This window comes from Simochromis diagramma, unplaced genomic scaffold (genome assembly GCF_900408965.1).
Source record: "Simochromis diagramma unplaced genomic scaffold, fSimDia1.1 OVJJ01000683.1, whole genome shotgun sequence".
NCBI classification, from domain to species: Eukaryota; Metazoa; Chordata; class Actinopteri; order Cichliformes; family Cichlidae; genus Simochromis; species Simochromis diagramma.
The window spans coordinates 2,343,451-2,366,946 of record NW_024387158.1 but is presented as its reverse complement, the minus strand read 5'-3'; the positions used below and the strand labels follow the sequence as shown (position 1 = coordinate 2,366,946).

The following is a 23,496-nucleotide window of genomic DNA, read 5'->3' as shown; positions in this document are numbered from 1 at the left end:
TAGATGCCTGCTAGGTGAGGTGCACGTCCTACAGGGAGAAAAAACCATGACAGTCCCAGGACCCGCTGGAGGGGCGAGCTTCCCTGCAATCTCTGCCAAAACTACAGCCTTCAAATCCTAGACCCATAGATGGATATTAGAATCTCTATTAGCTGTGTCTTAAAGGAAAGCTAATCTTAGTGGGGTCCAAACCTACATTAATATCAAATCCATATGAGAACTTGCATAGCACAGTACTAAAACTTCATAAAAGCATACATAAATGTATAAAAAAGAGCAATATGACATATCTGCGATCAGTTATATTAGTGTCTGTTGCAAATTTTGCACATTTGCTTGTGCTTTAAAAGCATTAGACTGCTACCTATAGACTTTGGCTTTTGTTGTTGAAATCTTAGAGTTTAACCAGTGAGTGAGTCCCCAGTAGGTTGTAAGAGCTGCTAATGCAGTAGGTTTGTTAGCGATCCTGAAAACTGTAGCAGTTCAGAATGAATACTAAAGAGAAGGCTGCACTAGACCAGCCTGCGAGTTCCTGCAGTGGAAAACCGCCTCCCATTTGCCATTAAATGTTTAATTCTCAATTCACAATCTGTCTCTCACAGAGGCTTGGAGGAATTTTAGCTTAATTTTTACCTCCAACTTATTGTTAGCTTTCTTTGTTTGATTATTTAATTGTCTTTTAGAGAAAACGTTTGATGTTTTTGGTCACATTTCAGTCGATTTTGAAAATCCTGAAGGATTCACAAACTGAAATGCATTCATTGTTGATTGCAACAATGAATGCATTTCTATGTGATTATTTGTGAATAGAAGTGTGTGTGTGTGTGTGTGTGTGTGTGTATATATATATGTGTGTATATATGTGTGTGTATATATATCAAGTATATATCATTTCTATATATTATATATATATATTATTATATCTACTATATATATATATATATATATCATCACCAACCAGTTCCATTGAAACCTCTAACATCTAAGAGGTATTAGCTAAAAAGTAAAATTGTCTTTATATTCAAACTTTCAGTATTACATTGGCTAATATGCATGCCTCATATCTTTAATGTAGCGGGGCAGATGTAAAAGGTCCAAAGGTTTATCAGGAACTGCTGTCGATTTATTCCTGGCAGCAGCAGGGGAAAGTGACTGCACATGGCTGCTGAAATTTAACTGCACTTGTTGAAATGTTGGAATGATACAGCAATGCAAGAAGCAGCTGGTTGAAATGACATTTGACTTTTTAGTGTTGATTTTTTTGTTATTGCCACCATTGGAGTGTGCACACATGATGTATAATAGTGTTGCGCAGAGATGTGTTTGTTCAGTATTTTGCAAGACTATGTAATCCATAATGAAATATGAAGTTAAAGCGAGGAGGAGCAACATGGTAAAGAGGCCAGTTTGTTCTTTGACCATTTTTCTCTAGTTACATTCCAGCTTTCCGAGGATGTGAAGAGAGGCAGAGGACGAGTGTTTTCTCAGTGTTACATTTGTCTATGGAAGTCAGCTGTTTCTACATTTTCTTTTCTTTTTACCGTAATGTGTTTCCTGTATTGACAGTTATGACATTTAAAATATTGTAGGCTTGCACTTTATGAGATTTAATGTTCTTCTGATCTTGTTAGTTGTTCTTTAGTCCAGAAATTGAAAAATACTTTCATGTTGTTGTTCTTCATACCAGCCCTACACACTGGTGACCTTCTTTCACTTGAAGAGTAAAAGTTACGTGGGTCACTGATTTTAAACTTTTCATCTTTTGTCATGTTTTTAATAGCAGTTGGCTGTATTAAGTAGGCAGCAATAACATGTCATTTACATGTGTGAAAAAGAATGAGAAAGATTTCTGTGGTGCTCAAACGTAATGCTGTTGGTGAGGATTGCAATACCAATGATGTTTTCTAACACTTTGTATCAATGGTACACAGTAAATCCTCAAACACTGCATACTGACAAATTTGTCAGGTACTATTCCAAAAGTCTTGTTTCTGTGTTGTTATAACTTCTTACTGTACATTCAGTTCTCAGAGCTCAAAAGATCTCTGAAAAGATTCAACACTTTGGCCTGCTGACACAAAATTAGCATTTTTCTATTGGAAAATAACCCCAAACACAAACTGCTGCTGCCCCTTCATCGGAATTATAACGACGAAACCTGATAAATAAAAGAAACGAAGAACGTAACTTTGAGCTTCTGTTAACCGTTTGTGGAACTTCTGTTTCTGTTGTTCATGTTCAAAACATCACCACAAATGCAACATTTGTTATGTAGCAGCACTTGGATCATTGATGCAAACAGTGTGTATTATTTAAAGTTGCCTCTCACAGATGTTTCCTGAAACTTGTTTTTTTTGGGGGGGGGGTTCATGTTGCAGTCAATTTTATACTACTCTACCCAGCAGCGTATGAAGCATGGTGCGATAACATGTTTATAACATTCTGTATGATGGAAATGGGTCGTGAGTCACGTGATTTAATGGCTATGTGAAGACTAGATTGTTAAAATGTTTTTTGGTGCAATATTCTCGAGGTAAATTCACTGCACAATTTTTTTTTTTTCTTTTTTTTTTTTTTTTAAACAATAGAACAAAAAACCCATCAGTAGTTCACGCAAAATAACAGCTATGTTAAATAAAATGTCAAGTTGTGTAAACAAGGTACTAAAATTGTATCACTAAAATAGCTTCTGCGAACAAAATATTAACAAGCTCATCTTGTATGATATGTATGAATTTGATTAAATAAGGTAGCTTGTGAGAATGAAATATTTACAGATTATACAATTATGCAAACAACATGTTGCAAATTGTGCAAACAAATTACTAAGAAGGTGGATTCTGTGAGACGGATGGAACTTTTACAGGCATAATATGACCAAGATGACTCGTGTGGGAAACATCACTGCATAAACGAGACCGCAAGGTGCCCAAATCATCATCGCTCCACCACCGTGCTGACAGTTGGTCTGAGGTGTTTGTGCTGGTGTTGTGAAATGAAGCTCTTGGGTTTGTTGCAGTGTCTCTAAGCATTGCACGGTCTCACCGTGGGTTGAATTTGGTGGCACATGCACGCTTGGAAAGATTGGCACGTCTTGAATGTTTTCCACTTGTGAATAATCCGTCAAACAGTGGACAACAGATTGTTTGGAAATGGCCGTTTAACACTTGCCAGGTTGATGGGCAGCAACATTTTCTTATTAAAGATCATTGTTGATGTCTTTCCTCTTTGGCGTTGTGTTAACACACCTGAATGCTCAGGAGCAGCAAACTGCCTAAACTTGAGCTTATATAGAGGCGCTCACACTTGCTGATGATCAGATAATCAAGTGAATTTGATTAGCAGTGCCTGGCTGCTGCTTGCCATCTTAATTCCTTTTGAAGCAGTTAAAGTGTGCCTACTTTTTCACACGCTGCTTCTGCATTTGACACAAAATTTAATATGTTGTGTGTTATGTTGTTGTTCATTACTGCAATGAATTTATAAGAATGAGTAATCTGCAGGATTATACAGAGGATATTACTACTGTAAACTAAAATGGAAATCTAAACCCTGAAATCCAACTCTGTCCAAACCACAAAAGACTTTTTATTCCTCTTCTGCTGTCATGTTGCTATTCCTGTCATAATTATCTGACATGTTGGGTGTTCAAGGACTACAATTGTTCAGCATTTTGTGACATAAATTTGCCTTATTTTGAAAAGTTTCACTCTTTTATTTTCCAGAATTCACACCGTCAGGTCTCAGCTACATAAAACACTTTATATTTTTGTTGCAATCATGCCAAATCAGTCCATTTCAAAGTGGTCAAAGTGAAAATGCACAGAAGATGCAGTGATTTTTGAAGGCCAGCCATGGGGGTGAAATCTGCCTAGCCAGTATTAGAATCCAACAGAGCACAAGAAATAAACTTGTTTTTGACATGGACGCACAAAGCCCCAACTCCACGTCAGCAACCTGCTAATGCACGTCACAAATAACTGCCAACTGATCAATTCTGATTTCTTCCCCAGATGTGCAGGGGTCCTTTCTACTGTTTTCTACTTGTAAAATTGTCCAAAAGATGGGAGCACCCGTCCTTTATACCCACATGTGTCACATGCTTGTGATTATCAGTGTCAAAATGTCAAATGTATTTTTAATATTTCTTTTAAAAAAAAAAAAAAAGAACAGATGTTTATCTGTAAGCAGCATGTTTGTTTAGAGTAGGAGGTGCCAAAGACTGGTGTATTCTCATGTTCCCATCTTAACAATGATTAAAATCAGTTATTGTATCAGATGTTGCTTTTTTCCCCTCTGTGATGGAGCCAATAATGAAAACAATATTTGGCTTCATTAAAGGAGTGTCCTGTGTCACAACAGAGATGATGTGTGTATGTTTCTTTATTGTTGTATGTTGTTTGTGTTTAAAGAGTTCTGTGATACAATCAGCTTTACCCGTTTGTAAAGCGAGCCTTTAGCTGTGTTGTAGTGTGGGGGGAAAAAAAGGCTAGTGTGCCTGAGTAGCACCTTAAATCTAAAAGCAGCCCATTAGCTGATACACTCAACAGATGTGTTTCAAGGTTCAAAGATTTCAAATATCTTTCAAAGATTTTCTTTGGGCACTGGCTGCTATTTATTCGTATGAATCATGCAAGCACAGAAAAAGGATCTAACTCAAGGAATAAGTCATCTCTACATATAACAGACAGCGTAGAATCTAAACATATGTGTTAGACACTTTTTTCATTTGTCTTATTCCTGTAGTTGAATATTTTTCCATCTACAAAGTTATTGAACATACAAGTCTTGGGCCATATCCTGATCACTTAACCCCCAGCCACTGAGAGAAGCTGCAGCTCTAGTTAAAATAAATAAATGATAACAATTTTTAAATAGAAGGATTTTGAGGTGAGTGAAATGTGGTCCTTTAATGCTACTGCTAGGGTACTGCTCAACTACACTGAACTTAATTCCTCCCAAACAAACAGTTCAATTCAGTTTTATTTATACAGCGCCAAATCACAGTTGCCTGAAGGCGCTTTATATTGTAAAGTGCACCCTATAATAATACAAAGAAAACCCCCCAACAATCATACGACCCCCTATGAGCAAGCACTCTGGCGACAGTGGGAACGAAAAACTCCCTTTTAATAGGAAGAAACCTCCGCAGAACCAGGCTCAGGGAGGGGCCGTAATCTGGGACCAGTTGGGGTGAGAGAAGGAAGACAAGGATGTACTCAGGTATATTTTTGTTTTCCCTTTTCTGTCATTTAGCATATATTGCATTAACAGAAACGTGAGATTCGCGACAGCAAAGATGATGGCAGAAGAAAAACACTTTTCATGTGCTTTACCACATTTGACTGCTTCTTGTTCCTCTGCTGATTCAAAGTAAGAGTCCGAGTGAGTTTCAAGATGGCTGCTGAGTGGTGAGCTTACTTTAGAAAATGGAATTGACCTAGTGGGGGAGGTTCATCTTCATTCAGCTATTCTCTTTGGTAGCTTGTTAAGTGTGTTGCTAAGTGACGTAACGTCGTCGACTCTGCTCCAATCTCTGGTTGAGAAAGACGTCACGTGCTTTAAAGTAACCAACCAGAAAGAAGCTTTGTCTGTTGGCGTTGACTCCAATCCAACTCCTCTCGAAGCATTAAATGGTGCTTTGCCAATGAATTCTATTTCTATTTTGGGGGGTGTATTTTTACGGTCTCTCCTATGGTAAGATTCCTGACTTGTTCGTTTACTATACACATCCTAAAAATGCTGTCGTGAAGGTTTGAAGCTAATGTGATGGGAAGGAATACTTCTTAGTGACCTCATGACAACTTCGCCAACTGTTTAAAACAATGTCGATATGAAGTGTACTCTTGGGTTATACATTAATAAATGGGGCGTCAGCCAAAAGTCTTTTCCTAATCAGACATCAAACACAAGAATGAGGATCGGATTTGTCGGTGACGGAGTGAATGATAGATGTTGATAGGTGTTGATAGACCAAAGAGTTAAGGTGGAAACTGTGCCTAGGAGGAAAGAGGGAAGGCAAGTTTGATGTGAGGAAAGGCAGGAGTGCAGAGGTGTTTGCAGAGGAACTGTTTTGAAATATAGGAACTATGTCTGGTACAAGGCAAAAGAGTTGGCTGATATGATGGAGAGGAGGAAGAAGGTAGAGTCTTAGAGCGATACACGAGCAATACACGAGTATTGCGTGTGCAGGAGAACAGATGAAAGCAAGGCCAGGAGCACTGTATTTGGATTCAAGCTGTCCAAGTACTGTGTACATAGGACAGCACCTTTCTCCTCCTAAGGAAGGAGAAAAGGACCAACCTGTGTGATTAAGCTGGAAAGGATGTGGAACAGGAGAGATTGATGAAGGACAGAAATGTGCTAAGAAGAAAGTGTGTTGAGGAAATTGAAGACGTTCTTTGAGGAGCTGATGAATGAAGAAAACGAGAGAGACGAAGACTGATGAGGAAAGTTAGTGAATCTGAAAGTGAGGGGAGCTGTGAAGATGATGAAGAGTCCGTCCAGATGACATACCTGTGCAGGTATAGAGATGTCTGGGAGACAGAGTAGTGGACGTCTTGACAGATGTGCAGAGCACTAGTAACTACAGAGGGGTAAAGCTGATGAACCCCTCCTCAGCTTCAACAATAGGTGGAATAGACTGGAGAAGTGGAGGCATGTTCTGGAGAGAAGAGGCACGAGTGTCACTAGAATCCAGACAGTAGATGAGGTGGAAAGGTGAACATGCAAGGAGCAGCGTTAGTAAAGGTAGAAATGTTTAGAAACATCGAAAGCAGTGCACAAGAGAAATGAGTGCAGAGGAGTGTGTTGAGCTGGAGGTGGCAGTTGATGATTTTCATTGGGAGTAACCAGAGTGGACAGGATCCAGAATCTGTTTCAGATCATAGCCATAACATTCTTTTTGTAAAAGAATACCCAGTAATTTTTCTAGCTGTTTTTGACTTACCTTAACAGAAAATTATGGATTTTGTGCAATCAAATTCACATATCCTGTCGTATTTATTTGCAAATTATTAAGATATTGTTTGTTTTTTATTGAGCTACATGCTGTTCTATTAAGCTTATTCTTACTTAAGCTCATGTACCACAGAGGAAAATCACGAGAACACGCTCAAATTCACCTCCAATTCATGTGCACATCAATGACACCGTGCCAGTACACGTGCACCTGGACAGCCAGAGGAGTCCTGGCAGGTCACCTCAGGTCAGATATTTGTATGTGGACTGTCTGTCTTGTGATGTTGTTCATGTTTTATTGTGAATGTTTCTCCTAATCTAATCTCTTGATCATAAGCCGTTTGCTTACTCATGCCCATAGTACATGCCCATTCTAATAAATGCAATTAATATAACCACACTGTATTTTAAAGGGGAAGACTGCAGTCAACAAAGCAGACCTTTGTCCCACGGCTAAAGTCAAAACTCGAGGTCTGGGGATCACGCCAGGAAAGACCTCCATACGTGATGCCACATATAAGTGGGAGGTAATACCTTCTCTCAGTTTCCAGTCCACTCTGCTATTTTTTTAAAAACACTCACGCAATCAAAGATGTAGTGTCACGGTATATTTTGCACCAAGGGGCCAACGCACAACCTTGAGATCACACCACCGAAACCAGAACCTGAAAGCTCGCAGTCTGCACTTCAGTTAGCTGACCTTGCATCAGTGGAGGAAGAAGGCCTACATGGACAAATCAGCCAGTACACGAGGAAGATTGACAACTTATTGACTGAAGTCAGCTCGCTGAAAAATGAGGTCAGTTTGAGTTAAGCAACTGTCCAACCTACAACCCTAACCTTACTATTAATTAGACAGATTTCAGATTATAATTTGTTTGTTAGTAGTACTTATGTTATAAACATTGTTGATTTCTATTTTTCTTACATGGGATTTTCAAGGCGAGTCTTGTTACATATTTATTGTTACATAACCATTTAAGGCACCCAGACAATAAATGGGTTTATTCCATGGAAACTGTTTTAAATACTCCTGGAAATTTGAACATTTTTGAATATGTTAAACCTAAAATACATAGCAATTTGCAAGCTCAAGTGCTTTTAATCCAGTCATATTTATTTCATTTTAACTGCTATTTTAACTTCACAAACTCAGCTTGGAGTGTACCACCCTGTCACGAGACAACAGGTAGTACTAAAGCCTGGTAGAGGTAGATAGAAAGCACTAGAAAAAAGTGCTTTGCGTGCTTTGGGAGAGTAGAAAAGCACCATTTAAGAATCAGTCCATTTACCATTTACACAGAAACACATGGTAAAATCTAAATGTAGAAATGTATTAATTTAGTCAAAATTCTCCAGTCTTGCCACTCACATGTAATAAGTATAGCAGGGAGATAACCTGTTCATTTACCCCATAGAAAGACTTGCCCTCATTTTAAACTGCCACATCTGATGATCGCAAAGAGCAGCGAGGTTTTCTTGTCGATTTCTGTGCTTAAAGCGTTGGTCCACATGTCCTTTTTCACTTATACCTATCCGGTATATGTGCAGGTAGAAATGCAAAAGAAGGAGCGGCTGCTAGAGCGTCAGTCGAAGCAGCTGAGCGTGTCCCAGCGGGTGATCGCTGAGCAGGAAGAGGAGCTGGCTGAGGTGACCAAAGAGCTGGAGGAGACGGAGAAGGAAAACACCAGGTTACGGCTTTCCATGGAGAAGATGCTGGAGGAGAATGACTGTAACAGGCAAATGTGATTCCAAACTCATTCCCAATCCTTCACGTGACAAACAGCCTCTCTTTGCCCTCATTTTCAAAGGGCTTAGAGATCTGGGTGGTTAATTATACTATAGGCAACTGAAAGAAAATAGCTTGATTCAACTGCATTTCAACTATACTACCTGTTAGCGTATGTGACATAAAGGTGGGACAGTCATTTCAGAGTATGACGTTTATGAAACTCATGTTCGAGTAGTAGTATGTTTGTGATTTAAGGTCTGTTTTTTCCTACACAGTGACAGTGGGCATCAGGACAAAGATGCTTTACTCAGGATGCTGATGGAGGCTGAGGTGAATGGAGCAGCAGCTGCAAAGCAAGCCTCCGCCCTGCGAGAGTCCATTTTCAATCTGTGCGCTCCTGGTAGCAATGTGAGTATTACCTCAGGGTCTGCTCTTTCAATGTGTCCTGTGAGACTAGGGGAACATGGGAACTTTAGAAAGAAACAGGAGGCTTTCTCAGCGTTTCGTGATGCAGTGTTTCTATCTCTGTCTGTGTCTTTGCTGCTGAAGAAGCCATTTGGCTCTGAGTCTTCAGCCTTGGCCTGTCAGAACGAGCTGCTGCTGCAGAAACTGGAGACATTTGAGGTCACAAACCGAACACTGCGGAAGCTTCTCAGAGAGCAGCATGAATCTCAGGTACTGTGCAAGATGATTTTTTGATTTACAGCACAGATCATTTGGAGAAATCTAAAGAGAGCCTATTGCGCCTTAAGCTCCAGTGTAAATGGTTGCAGGACTGTGTTGATGATCCATTTCATGCAAGCAGGGTCCAATGAATGAACCGTAACCTCAGTCTAATGCAACTGCCAATTTACAATAGCACAAAATACACAGGAAATCATGCTACCTTTAGATGAGTAAATATTGAACTGTTTCTGGGACAGTATTCTTTCACATGAAAACAACACAAGGAAACCTCAGTGCAGAGAAACAGAGTGAGAGAAGGGGGCATGTCGCAGTCGTAGTTTTGGTAAGAAGCTAGATTTGCCAGTATGGTGCAGATCTGTTGTAATTTTCAAATAAATGAATCCTTACTTAGTAAGTTGATTATATTCTGTCACAATATTTAGCCTTGGTTGGTCTCTTAACACTTTTGTAGATGCAGTAAATGCTTGTTAAAGAAACTGGTGAAGTTTTATATGTGTGGATGGTTTAAAGCAGATGGAGTCACTCCAGCTGTCAAGGAAGGACGAATTACTCAAGAAACTGGCAGACACAGAAGCTGAAAATGCCGTGAGTTTAATAGAAACTACAAATTCTTTTTGTTTAAGTAACCTCACAAAATACATCCGTTTTGTGTAGTTTCCTTTTTTGTGTCAGAAATAATATGTTTTCTTTCCTTTTACAGCATCTTGTTGTTAAACTTCAAGAGAAAGACCGAGAGGTTAATCGACTTGCCAAGCTCCTAGATGATGAAAAGGTGGCTGTCTTATTTAGAACTCTCTTCATCCGAAACTGTGTCAAACTGCAGAGCTGAAATTTTCCATACGGCATTCTTTCACTGCAGCATTACTCATATCATATATTCTTAGAACTAACAAATGTCAAAGCACAAAACAAGTATCTTCTGCTGGCTTTGGAAATGCAGGACAATGCCAGGAGCACAGCTGTTTTTTCAAAGAGCCTGGAGTCAACACGAGCTCATTTACAAGGACAGCTCCGGAGCAAAGACGCTGAGAACAGTCGCCTCACTGTGCAGATAAAGGTTTGTGTGGTATCTTCTGCCATCTGTTGCTGTTTTTGGTGCTGTGTATAATAATGATGGATGGATGGATGGATGGAAAGAAATGATAGTCAGTGAACACACACCCTGGACAATCTATATTTATTGCAATCTATATTTGTCCAGTTGTTTGTATTGTAGTCAGACATGTTTTTTTCAGTATATCTTTATCTATACGTCTGTTATCCTCTGCCATTGGTTCAGAACCTGGAAAAAGCAGCCAATCGGCAGAAGGTGGAGATAAAACATCTGACAGATCAGCTGGTGACACTAAAGCAGCAGGCAGGCGCAGACCGAGAGGCTCTGAAACGAGCCGCACGGGCCCAAAAGCAGCGAGCTGAGCGCAGCGAGGACACAGCAGGCCATCTCAGCATCCAGCTGCTGGACATGGTACGTCCTTCCACAGCGCAGACATACCAGTCTATTAAAACCTTTAATGTCATGGATATTAAACTTGTTCTGCTGTTTTTTATATTATGTCATTTCTGTCAATTATATTCTGTTCAGTTTGATTTTGTCATATAAGTCACAGAGAATATAAATAATTTCCCATTTGATCTGGGTAAAAATTATTGTTATATCCAAATGATGGATATGATAGGGATAATGCAATAATGCAATTTAACATATTATGAAGCTAATGTGCTGAACGGAGATTTTATATCTATGCAAAATTCCAGTCTTTCTTCCTAGTTTGACTTCAGGATCTGCAGTTAGTTTGGTTTCAGTGTGTCGCAGAGAAGACGGGCCTTATGAAGAATACTGACTGTCTAGATGTGCATCTATGATGTGTTATTTTACAGTTGCCATTCACCATCCTCCTAGTGACCTTTGCTGTTTTGTCTTTAAGAAGATGCAGTGACACTAGACTCTGTGTATATTTGAAAACTAATTTAAGGAGATTTTTCTTTTAGATTCAGTATAATACTGATGCCCCTTTATCTCCATTATTTTCAGAGGTTGGTTGCAGAAGGATCTCAGGTGCTTAAGAGTGTGAGCTTGAGCCCATGCTGTTCATCTTAATCATTAGGCTGCTTCTTTAGATTGTACCATGATGTGTAGCTTTTTGAGATCTTTTAGCCCGCTTCTCTTTGTCACGCAGGTTCTATTTAAGTGATTTCTGGATTCAGTGGGTCTGGCTGTAATCAGGCACAAATGTAGCCCAGATTTCCAAAAAAAAGTGATAAATCACAGTTAATTCAACCATCGGTACAGTTAATTTTTCACGGAAGTAGAGTCAAAAGAAGCATTTGATGCCTTCTTTTATTTGAGCCTGCCCAGATCCTGAAGCCTTCTTCATCGTCTTTATCACTGATTGAAGAGTTGCCAAGCCAGCTAACTTAAAGAAAGCCTGTCAAACTTGCTTCATAGTCCAACCCTCTGGTCCATACTGCAGCAAACAAATGTAATAAACACCACAGAGTGTGAGCCTGAAATTTGAGTAGATGAACTGGTAATGTGAAGTTTTAAGTTCCAGAGCAGCAGATCAGAAATAGTTCAGTCAGCTCTGAGTAAGTGTGCAGGTGGGTTATGAACAAAAGTCTTATTTCATGCAGCTCTGACACACATATAGAGAGTCTGTACTTTAATTCAGTAGAAAAAGCAATATTATTCTGGCTGCTTATATGATGACCAGTAGTAGGTACTGTACATATTAATGTCTGGGACCTTATTACTACAACTGGGCTGGTTTGTCAGTACTATCTTACCCTCTGGAAATATTTGGCAGGGCTGTTCTCTTTGCATCATTATCATGGTCCGATTGGCTTGGAGAGCAAATAGCAGACATACAGGATAGCTATAACTTTCTGGATAACCCCAGGAGGATATAGCTATCCCATTAGTCTACTATTTTGCTTCCTGGTAGTTCTACATCTTCAGTTTGGATCACCTTCTCTGTCTTTGGCATCATTCAGCCACACTTAAACAGTCTGTGTGACATGTGTGTCCTCGCTCTTGATCCTTTCTGGTGAGGTCCATCAAAGAGTTAAAGCCTTGCAAATTTTCTGGCATACAGCTTGATCCCATATGATGTAAAGTCATAAAACCAAGGAAAAACAGGACTTGTTTTGCTCCTTAAAAAGGTCGAGCCATTCATACATCACCAGCAATCCAGCACAGTGCTTGTGTTTTTCAACTTAAAAAACAGCTGCAGCATGTTCATAGACAGAGCTGGTCACAAACACAACAGTGGCTTTACAGATTACAGGTTTTTACAGTTCTACTATATGTCTATGTACGTTTCCAAAATGTCTTTGGACATGATTCTAGAACTCAACAAATGGAGATATTTGACCATAATGTACAATCAAATACAGCATATCAACATAAGCACCTCATACCAGGAGAAGTCTAAAAACAAACCAGTGCCCAACTATGACTATAACTGACTCAACCAGTATTTGTGAACAGTGACAAAAATGTATTCCAATTGCAGGAGAAGCAGATAGCAGAGGTGCTGTCAGCAGCTGAGACATGGCAGAGTCAACATGCACGAGAAGCAAAAGACAAGAGTAAACTGGATATTGAATTGTCGCTATTGAACAGGTAACTGCATTTTCCTTTTCTCTGTTCACAAAGGGGGGATAACAAACCCAAGATCCTAAACTCCTTTTATTTTTCACAAAGGAGTTTTGGACAGCTGAATGGCATGCACGACAATAAAAGTCTGTTGATATTTTTGGAAAATCACCATGAATACATTTTTATTTTGACGTTTGCAAGGTCTTCCAATGTCACATTGGTAATTGTGTAGTGCAAAATGCCTTATACCACTAATGACATTAGCATAGGGTTATAGACTGTAGCCATATACCGAGCATCTTCCATTCATTCATCAAGTTTTCTTGCTTTCAGTATCATTCTGGGAGAGAAATAAACAGGGAATTGTTTGAGCTGAAGTTGGATATAGCAGTACATTTGAGGGTGGGATGTGAGAGACATGCAGATATGGAGAAAATGTAGTTGACACAATATGTCCATTGATCTCTTTGGCAAAACTCTGAGAGGAGCACTCTTGCTGAGACTCATTTGTTTGGCTGTTTTGTTAAAATACAAAAAAAAAATGTGATCCTAAGGAAAACGTGTGTGTGATGTAAATTTCAACTTAAATAATTTTTATGTATATAGCGCCAAAACAGAACCACAATCGCCTCAAGGTGAAAACTGTGTAATCTAATAAACCCATATTATATTGACAATAGAACATATCAGCACATGTCAAAAAAGTTGGAATGGAGCAGTAATAGTCTGGAAAAGTAAGTGGTACTGAAAAAAATGTCTGGAGGAACATTTTGCAGCTAATTAGGTTCATTGGCAACAGGTTAGTAACATGATTATAAAAGCAGCATCTTAGATGCAGAATTTCTGAGCGTAACATAGATGGGGGAAAAAAAAAAAAGATTGACATAGATTGCTGGTCAAAAAAAATGAAGCCGGTATGGAAGTGCATTATATCCATCCATGCCACCTGGTGGCACTAGCTGAGGTTGCAAAAACACTTCCAGTCCTATAGAAGTCTATAGGCTTTCTGTGTCCCCCTCTGCAAACACTTTGCTACTGTGTTCTTTGACCTAGTCATGCATTTTGGGTCATACTGAATAAAAGATGAAATCTGTTTTGTAAACATTATCATACCATGTTACATAAAGCAGGATGAGCTGTGGTGTTATCTGCTTTCTCATTGGCTAACGACTTGTGAGCGTACTAGCAAGTGGTTTCACAGTCAGAGGTGCCCATCGTCACTGTCAGGATCCATCACTGTTTTTTGTGATGAAGATGGTGGAAAGGTTGATCTTGAGACTTCAGAATGGACATTTACGAACCGATGGGTGATGTCAGAATAGCTATGTAGCTACAACAATCTCCAAAAAAATCTGCATCTGCAAATTGTTGAGCAACTGTGCTGTGGTCAGACAAATTGAAATTTGATAATCTTTTTGGAAAACGTAAATGTCAGGGGGGGGATTGGCAGGTTTCACATCTGGAAAAGCGCCATCAATGCTGAAAGGTTTAGAGCAAAATATGCTCCCTGTGTGCATAATATGCATATTTAAGCAAGACAATGCTAAACTGCACATTTAATCTATTCCTACAGCATGTCTTTGTAGTGGAAGAATCTGGGGGTTGAATTGGCTTGCTTGCAGGCTGACCCAGATCTTTCAATAACTGAAAACATTTGGCACATTATGAAATAAGAAATATAAAAAAGAAGACATATGGCTGTTGAGTAGCTAAAATCCTCTATCAGATAAAGAATGGGACAACATTCCTCCCAAAATTCCAGCAGCTGATCTTCTCAGTTACCAGACATTTACGGATGCGTGTTAAAAGAAAACGGGACACTACCCGGGGGGAAACATGGCCCTGTACCAACTTTTGTGAGATGTGTTGCTCCCATCAAATTCAAAATATACTAGTGTTTTTCTTTTGTCAGTTTAAATACTTGATATGTTTTCATATTTTACATATTCTATATTGTGTTGTGAATAAAATAAAATGAGTTTATGAGATTTGCAAGTCATTTGTATAAAGCGCCTTGAGGGAACTGTTGTTGTGATTTGGCAGTATTGTCATGGTCCTGGGTCTGGGCACCCTGTGTTTTTGAATATACTTTCACTTAGTTAGTTTCTGGTTATATTTGTTGTTTCTACGCCTTAGGCTTTTGTTTCTGTGCCTCCCCTGTGTTTCATGTGTCACGACAAGTCAGTTATATACTCATGTCTGTTCTTCAGCAGTCCCAGCGGTCCGTGTCTCAGCTTGTTTCTCGTGTTTCCTGTTTTATTTTGATAGTCCCGCGTCTTGCGTTTAGTGTGTTCAGGGTTGCTTCCTCCCTGTCACGTTGTCTCTGACTAGTCGCAGCTGTGTTTCCCTCCTGTTTGCCATTTCCTTGTTATCATTGTGCATTTAGTCCTCTGTCTGTCTCTTGTTGGTGCTTTTCTTCCTTTGTGTTCCAAGTTTCAGGTTTCAGGTCTTAGGCTTCATGTACTTAGTATTTTAGCTTTTCCCAGTATAGCTTCTGGTAGTTCCATCTTAGTCCTTCTTTGCTTTTGTTTGTAGTCTTGTGCAGCCAGAAATAAACTGCTCACTTTCTGTTCACTTCATCACATCTCCATTGTCTGCATTTGGGTCTGCACTCTCTTCACTCCACACAATCTGCAGCAGCAGACATCACAGCTATATAAATAAAATTTAATTGAATTTATTTTTACTTGAGTTTTTATTTAGTCCAATATCACAAATCAGTGTGCTCAGTGGACCTTTTAAACATTATTGAACCATATATAAGTCTTTAGACCCTTAATTCAGATAAGGGCAAGCTTCCAGAAAATGTAACATGAAAATCACAAAGATCCTGTTGTGATGAAATCAGTTACCAAGCTTCATTAATAGAATTTTGACTTTGGACTTTTGCTCTTTCAGATGGATTTTGTTTATATGAATGGAAATCTAATCCTTGTTAACTTGTTATCATATGTGGTATGACAGCCGTATAGCAGAGCTGACTGAGCAGCTTCATACTACTAAGGATAAAGGCAGAGCAGAGAAAGAAGCGCTGCTGGATCGTCTCCGTGAAATCACTGCAGAGAGTACTGCTGCCAAACTGGAGAACCAATCCCTCAAGGTGAAACAGCCAAAGTCACTTATTAACGATAACAGATTTGCTAAATGTTAATCAAACCATGCCCTGATCAGAATTTCGACACATCTGTTATGCTTTTGCGGGTTGGATGTAATCTTTCCATTACTGATTCTAATAGCTTTAGGTTCACTTATATTGCATTAGGAGTATGAACTGTCATTTTTATTTAATAAAAGTTCTGTTTCTCTCAGGCTACAGCGTCTGCCGTGGAGGAGAAGCTGTCCGTGTCTCAGTTAGAGCTTCAACAGGTCAAAGTTTCCATCAGACAGTATGAGGGCCTCCTAGACAGCTATAAGATGCAGGTCATTATTTCACACTCTCACGGGGATACAACAGTTTTACATTGTCATTGTACAGAAATGACACCGTTATTGTCCTTGTTGTCCTGTTAAACCATATCTACAAAGTTGGAGAAAACCCAGGCTGAGGCAGATGAGTACTGTGCTCGGCTGGCTCAAGCAGAGCAGAAGGCTCAGACGGTGCAGGGGGAGCTGGAGAAGGAGATCGATGAAGTGCGCAGGGAGCTTCTGGGACGGCTGGCAGAGTTGGAGCCTCTCCCTGAAGCCCTACAGCGCTCCCAGCTACAGCTGCAGGAAGCTCAGGATAGGGAGTGCAGCCAGGAGAAACACAGCTTGGAGCTCAGCACAGCACTGACTGATCTCCGCATGAAGGTTACAACAGTCTTATGCTTTATAGCCAAAGATAGCATTAAAAATATTAACAATATTGAAATGATGTTAATGAAAAATTCAAATAAAAATATTGGATGGTAGTGGTACAAGAGCAAGAACAAATGGGAATGACAGATAATAAATGATAGATTGGCAGAAAGGAATGCTCGTTGGGAAGTGTGGAAACAATGGTGCTTTACAAAGTTTGGAAAAATAGCTTTTTAATATAATTATAGCTAACAGACTAATAAACTTGTAGAAAAGGGCACAAATAACAATTATACCATACCCAACTGGGGGTAATGTGGGTTTTAGCATCTCTCTCAAGAGCATTTCAACTTTAACAGGAACCAGGGATCAAACTACCAACTTTCCCCCTTGTCTCTTGAGCCACATCCATTCCATTCTGAGACTACTCTTCATCTCTGTGCATCTTCAGTTAATATGTCCTTCAGTTTATATTCAGTGAAAATGTTTTCTAAATACATTATTCAAAGGCCTTCTATTGTGTTAGGTGGAGACCCAAGGCAGCCAGATGGAGCTTCTTAGACAGAAGAAAAAGGTGCTGCTGGAGGAGAACAGACAGCTTCAGCAGCGAGTAGAAAGTTTGGAAAGGTCCGTCTTCTCTTATGCTGTTTCACTTTAATACTGTCTAGATATATAGTTATTTATCAACCACCATGTCGTCCAACAGCTGTTTCTTGTTCTTGTCTTTACACCTTGTCATTCCTAATAAAACCCCGTATCTGATCCTGTTCTAGAAAGCAGGTTTCATGAAATTCAGATTTTTCAGTTAAAAAAAAAAATAACCCAAACCCCAGGTAACATAACCGGCTTACTGGGACATTTGTTGTATTGCAATTGGTCAAAATAAAACACAATGATGGAGTTAACAAAGTCAGAAGCAGCCATTTCTAATCCTCTTAATACTAATGATATGAGGCTGGGAAGAGAGCATATAGAACTATGTTTGGCCATAAGTGAAGAAGCATGTCCTCCATTGACAGCACGCCGTTGTTTCATGGATGATCTGATATCCTCGTGTTGGTGTTGTTCCCAGACCATCATGAAAATGTTGTTCCACGTTCAACATTGCAAGTGACCAATCACATTGTTGTGACGTTATTCTTTTGCGCGCCAAGCCATTTGTGCATTTATGAAATTCCAATGTTGCAAGGAGAATATCAATTCTGCTTACTGTTTATTAAAGGGTTACGGTTAGGGTTAGGGTCAGGGTCCGTTGATCGGCGGACAGAGGCGGTTTCTCGCAGCTTAAGTACAGTTTTTTGTTTTACGCCGGTTTTTCCCGAAGTCGCAAAAGTATGACGTCACAACATTCTGATTGGTCACTTGCAATGTTGATCCTGGAGCAACATTTAGTATGATGATCTGGGAACAACACCAACACGAGGATATCAGATCGTGCGTTGTTTCATAGCATAAAGAGGAGTGGACAGAAGACACTTGCTGCTCCACAAAATCATGTTGTCAGCAAGTCTCTGAAATGCTTTTAGGCAGAGAAATGTCCTGTGAGCTGGGTAAATGCTGAGGTAAACATTAGTGACCCTGTCAAATAGGAGCAGCACATTTTATATCAGGATTCTGAATTTGTATTTTGTGAGGTGAGAATTGAGCAAACATAAATCCACTGGTGTTTGTTTAGCTATTGAATCATGATGTCCCGTCTGGCTGAAGAAGGAGAGTTCCCAGGCTTGATTGGCCAGGGGGTCTCCTGAAGCAGCAGAGGAGTATCAGAGGGGGTATCCGGTGCAATTTCTGCAGTTTTGATAGAAAAACCTGGGGTGTGATAGGAGTTTAGGGTCTTTCGGTAGGCCTCAAAAAAGTTCTGGCAAGCTGTCCGCTGACTCAGGAATGGGAAGCTGGCTGGCTCAGGCTGTTTGGTTGGGCAGGAGAACTGCTGACTGGGACTGGCAATACACTGCAAAAACTCAAAATCTTACCAAGTATATTTTTTTAATTTCTAGTCAAAATAATCTCATCACACTTAAAATAAGACACAATCAGCTACAGGGTAACACTTCAGTAAGATATATGAACTTGTTTTTAGACAGTGCATCTTGAAACTAGAGATTTTTCACTTATTCCATTGGCAGGTTTGTTTGTTTTTTCACTTAATACAAGATATTTTTGCTTGGAATAAGTGAAAAAATCTGCCAATGGAACAAGTGAAAATTCAATTTAATTTGTCTATTTTTAAATTTGACAGTGCTTGCCTTGCTTGTCCTGACAGAATTCCACTGAATCATATTTGAATTATATCGATTTAATATTAAATACGCTCCCAAAGCCTGTTAATTACGCAATTTGAAATATATGTTCATTGAAAATACTCTAACTGCACCTTGTTGTCATTGTCTTTTTGTTTGCCATCTTCTAGAAAGTTAAAGGAGGCCGGCAGTCAGAATAGCGACCTGCTAGCAGTTATTGCAAAACGGGAAGAGACCGTCTACAGCAATGAGCTCCGTCTAAAAGACAAAACAAGAGAATGCTCATTATTGAGCCATCGGCTGGAGGAGGCTCTGGATGATGCTCGCCAACAAGTCTGATCCTTTTTCATAGTGATTTACTTTTAAAGAACTTAAAAATATGATTAACCCCAAGTGTGACAGCAATTCACAATAAAAAGAACACCATGATACAAAGCACATACAGACCATACAGCCCGGCAAGCTTCAGAGGAAACACCTGGATTTTAATTAACATTAGAAAGCAAAGTGTGTGAAAAATACACAAGAAACTTAATGATACTGCGTAAATATGTTGTTCCTTTAAACCACTCCATCTACACAATGGACTGTGTATGTGTATCTGTAAATGCAATGTTTTAGCTCTAAATGCCCACTCCCTCAGCAGTATTATAATCACGGGTTTCATTTCTTTGAATTGGGCTCTGGGTTAGTGTTCTGAGTCAGTCACCACCTTAGATATCTTGGCATCTCTGACTATTAAATGTTTCCTTTTTAGCTTGTATTATTTAATACATTATTTAATACTTTAATGATGACTGAATTTAACTGTGGTCAAATATGATACACCCATTTTTTCATATATACAGTGGGGCAAAAAAGTATTTAGTCAGCCACCGATTGTGCAAGTTCCCCCACCTAAAATGATGACAGAGGTCAGTAATTTGCACCAGAGGTACACTTCAACTGTGAGAGACAGAATGTGAAAAAAAAAAATCCATGAATCCACATGGTAGGATTTGTAAAGAATTTATTCGTAAATCAGGGTGGAAAATAAGTATTTGGTCAATAACAAAAATACAACTCAGTACTTTGTAACATAACCTTTGTTGGCAATAACAGAGATCAAACGTTTACTATAGGTCTTTACCAGGTTTGCACACACAGTAGCTGGTATTTTGGCCCATTCCTCCGTGCAGATCTTCTCGAGAGCAGTGATGTTTTGGGGCTGTCGCCGAGCAACACGGACTTTCAACTCCCGCCACAGATTTTCTATGGGGTTGAGGTCTGGAGACTGGCTAGGCCACTCCAGGACTTTCAAATGCTTCTTACGGAGCCACTCCTTTGTTGCCCGGGCGGTGTGTTTTGGATCATTGTCATGTTGGAAGACCCAGCCTCGTTTCATCTTCAAAGTTCTCACTGATGGAAGGAGGTTTTGGCTCAAAATCTCACGATACATGGCCCCATTCATTCTGTCCTTAACACGGATCAGTCGTCCTGTCCCCTTGGCAGAAAAACAGCCCCATAGCATGATGTTTCCACCCCCATGCTTCACAGTAGGTATGGTGTTCTTGGGATGCAACTCAGTATTCCTCTTCCTCCAAACACGACGAGTTGAGTTTATACCAAAAAGTTCTACTTTGGTTTCATCCGACCACATGACATTCTCCCAATCCTCTGCTGTATCATCCATGTGCTCTCTGGCAAACTTCAGACGGGCCTGGACATGCACTGGCTTCAGCAGCGGAACACGTCTGGCACTGCGGGATTTGATTCCCTGCCGTTGTAGTGTGTTACTGATGGTGACCTTTGTTACTTTGGTCCCAGCTCTCTGCAGGTCATTCACCAGGTCCCCCCGTGTGGTTCTGGGATCTTTGCTCACCGTTCTCATGATCATTTTGACCCCACGGGATGAGATCTTGCGTGGAGCCCCAGATCGAGGGAGATTATCAGTGGTCTTGTATGTCTTCCATTTTCTGATGATTGCTCCCACAGTTGATTTTTTCACACCAAGCTGCTTGCCTATTGTAGATTCACTCTTCCCAGTCTGGTGCAGGTCTACAATACTTTTCCTGGTGTCCTTCGAAAGCTCTTTGGTCTTGGCCATGGCGGAGTTTGGAGTCTGACTGTTTGAGGCTGTGGACAGGTGTCTTTTATACAGATGATGAGTTCAAACAGGTGCCATTCATACAGGTAACGAGTGGGCGACAGAAAAGCTTCTTACAGAAGACGTTACAGGTCTGTGAGAGCCAGAGATTTTCCATGTTTGAGGTGACCAAATACTTATTTTCCACCCTAATTTACGAATAAATTCTTTACAAATCCTACCATGTGAATTCATGGATTTTTTTTTTCACATTCTGTCTCTCACAGTTGAAGTGTACCTCTGGTGCAAATTACTGACCTCTGTCATCATTTTAAGTGGGGGAACTTGCACAATCGGTGGCTGACTAAATACTTTTTTGCCCCACTGTACATACACTGACTATATTTTTATTTGAATTTGTTTATAAGAGCATGTAACATTGAAATAGTGTATAAAAGAAATTTTAGTGAAATTCAGTGTGATCTGTTTATCTGTTTATCAGATGTCAGAGACCAAAGAACGTGTTGTCAACAAACAACGTTCCACCCAGTCCAAAATACTGGACCTAGAAAACCAACTCAGCAGGACCACTGCAGAAATTAATCAATTGAGACGGAGCAAAGAGCAGGTAAAGGCTTCTGGGAATTACTGACTAAAATTGTCTGTGTAGAAACATCTGCCGGTCTGTAAAGTATGTATTTCTGATGCTTAGATGGAGTGGCGGTACCAGAGCCAGCTGCAGGATTTGAAGGATCGCCTGGAGCAGTCAGACAGCACTAATCGAAGCCTGCAAAACTATGTCCAGTTCCTCAAAGGATCCTATGCTAGTGTGTTTGGAGACTTTTCCCTCAGCAGCCCTCTGCAAGCCTCCTCACCCAGCTGATTGTGTATATTCCAGAACAGTGGCATGACTTAAGTCTGTCACTAGATTTGGCTGGCAGAGCTGGAGGCTGTGATGGTACCACAGTTTAAATAGCTCAGCTGTAATAAAGTTTCCTACCACAGAGCTCACACTTGATTTTGTCCCTATCAGTAAAAAATGTTCATTTTTGTTGTAGTCAGATTTTATCATGGCAGTCCACGGTGTCTGACTCCCCTATGGAGCCTTAAGTGACCTTAAGAGCTTAAGACAACTGCATTTATTTAGGTGTGTAAAGACATTTTTAAAGAAATGGTAGAGAGCCACAGGTATTTAACCCGACCACTGGTTATGAGGGTATACTTAGAAGAAGTGCAGTTTTTGGTAGTGGTTGGCTCCTGTTACGAAAGGCTATGTGGGCTTTCATAACAGGTAGTTGTGAAAATATATTAAAAGACTAATAACAAAAAAAAGATGTAACCAAAACAACAGCGAACCACTAATGCAAACAACTTTAGAAGTGTAATTCTGTGAAAGTAATTCTCCCAGACATACACCTTTACAAAAGCCAGTGCTTGCATGAGATGTTTCGCCAGTTTAATATTGCCTTCAGAAAGAGATTTCGCAAGGTGCTGGTGATGGGGCTTTGAGAGGTCCAGTTTGACTAATGTGTGCAGTGTGGAAGATGAGTGTTGCCCTGGGTTGCGGTCGACATTGTTCCCGGTTCCACTCTTCATCGCCCAGCAGCAGGGTGTGGGAAATGGGGGTGCTTACTAAACCAGCTTTGCTGGCTCTCTCCTTCTGGGGGGTAGTCCTTTACATCCAGGTCTTAATCATCCCATCACTGTTGGCCATATCATATCACAATAGAGCTGTTTATCACCAGAATTAACAGTCACAGTTTTGTACTGTTGCTGAGTTTTTTGTATGTATGTATGCCGAAACCAAGTCATGCATTTCTGATCCAGTAAGTACTTAAATGTGTCTTTCCTTCTGTTTGTATGGAGCTGAAAACAGTGGTGTTAATATTTTCCTTTGGCTGGTACAAGGCATTGTGTTTATCAATATCATTATTTTGAGTAGCATCAATAACTGTCATTCATGTTTTTTAAACTTGAGTGTATTTAATAATGGAAAGTTTTATATATGTTAAATATAATATTAAACCAGCAATAGAGCAAAAATATTTCTTTTCTCTTTTTTGCCATATTCAAATAGACTTTCCAATCAGTGGCATATACTACGGCTGTTATGTTATCAAATATCATTACAAGATTATCCTGGCCAAAAAAACTAAACAAAAAAGAATATATCATAATAATGATATGAGAGAAAAGGCAGTCTGTAATCATATTTGTACAAAAGTACAATACCAGTATATGGCAATACTCTTAATATTTATTTTGTTTGTTTTATATAGTTTTAAACTCCCCTAAAAATAGACTTTAATAATAATAATAGACTATTAGCTCATTTTTAATCCGATGGTATGAGCAGATCTCAAAAGTTGGGATGGGGCAACAAAGAGGCTGGAAAAGTAAGTGTTAATAAAAGAAAAAGATTGAGAAACATTTTGCA

The 23,496-nt window shown here is 39.7% G+C and overlaps 1 protein-coding gene across 5 annotated transcripts; it reads left to right on the top strand.

Moving 5' to 3' along the window:
* The first annotated feature begins 5,556 nt into the window (after positions 1 to 5,556).
* odf2a (outer dense fiber of sperm tails 2a) lies at positions 5,557 to 22,070 on the top strand. Of its 5 annotated transcripts, none has more exons than XM_040048686.1 (19): positions 5,557 to 5,697; positions 7,094 to 7,207; positions 7,374 to 7,487; positions 7,583 to 7,759; positions 8,512 to 8,705; positions 8,968 to 9,100; positions 9,245 to 9,367; positions 9,890 to 9,964; positions 10,080 to 10,151; positions 10,320 to 10,436; positions 10,659 to 10,844; positions 12,892 to 13,001; positions 15,942 to 16,077; positions 16,287 to 16,397; positions 16,503 to 16,766; positions 17,281 to 17,381; positions 19,165 to 19,327; positions 21,562 to 21,687; positions 21,772 to 22,070. In XM_040048686.1, exons 1-19 carry the CDS (start codon positions 5,695 to 5,697, stop codon positions 21,940 to 21,942), a joined length of 2,490 nt encoding a protein of 829 aa, XP_039904620.1. In that variant the 5' UTR covers positions 5,557 to 5,694; the 3' UTR covers positions 21,943 to 22,070. The 5 variants fall into 5 exon arrangements, with proteins under 5 accessions (XP_039904620.1, XP_039904622.1, XP_039904618.1 ...); XM_040048684.1 differs by having other exon boundaries at positions 5,561 to 5,697; positions 9,242 to 9,367; XM_040048687.1 differs by having other exon boundaries at positions 5,562 to 5,697; positions 8,512 to 8,699; positions 9,242 to 9,367.
* Positions 22,071 to 23,496: the final 1,426 nt, after the last annotated feature.

Excerpts from the sequence above, each read along its gene's own strand:
- odf2a (XM_040048684.1), top strand. Across the intron at positions 7,208-7,373 it reads GTCCTGGCAGGTCACCTCAG|GGGAAGACTGCAGTCAACAA; the intron begins GTCAGATATTTG and ends TGTATTTTAAAG. Across the intron at positions 10,437-10,658 it reads GCCTCACTGTGCAGATAAAG|AACCTGGAAAAAGCAGCCAA; the intron begins GTTTGTGTGGTA and ends CCATTGGTTCAG.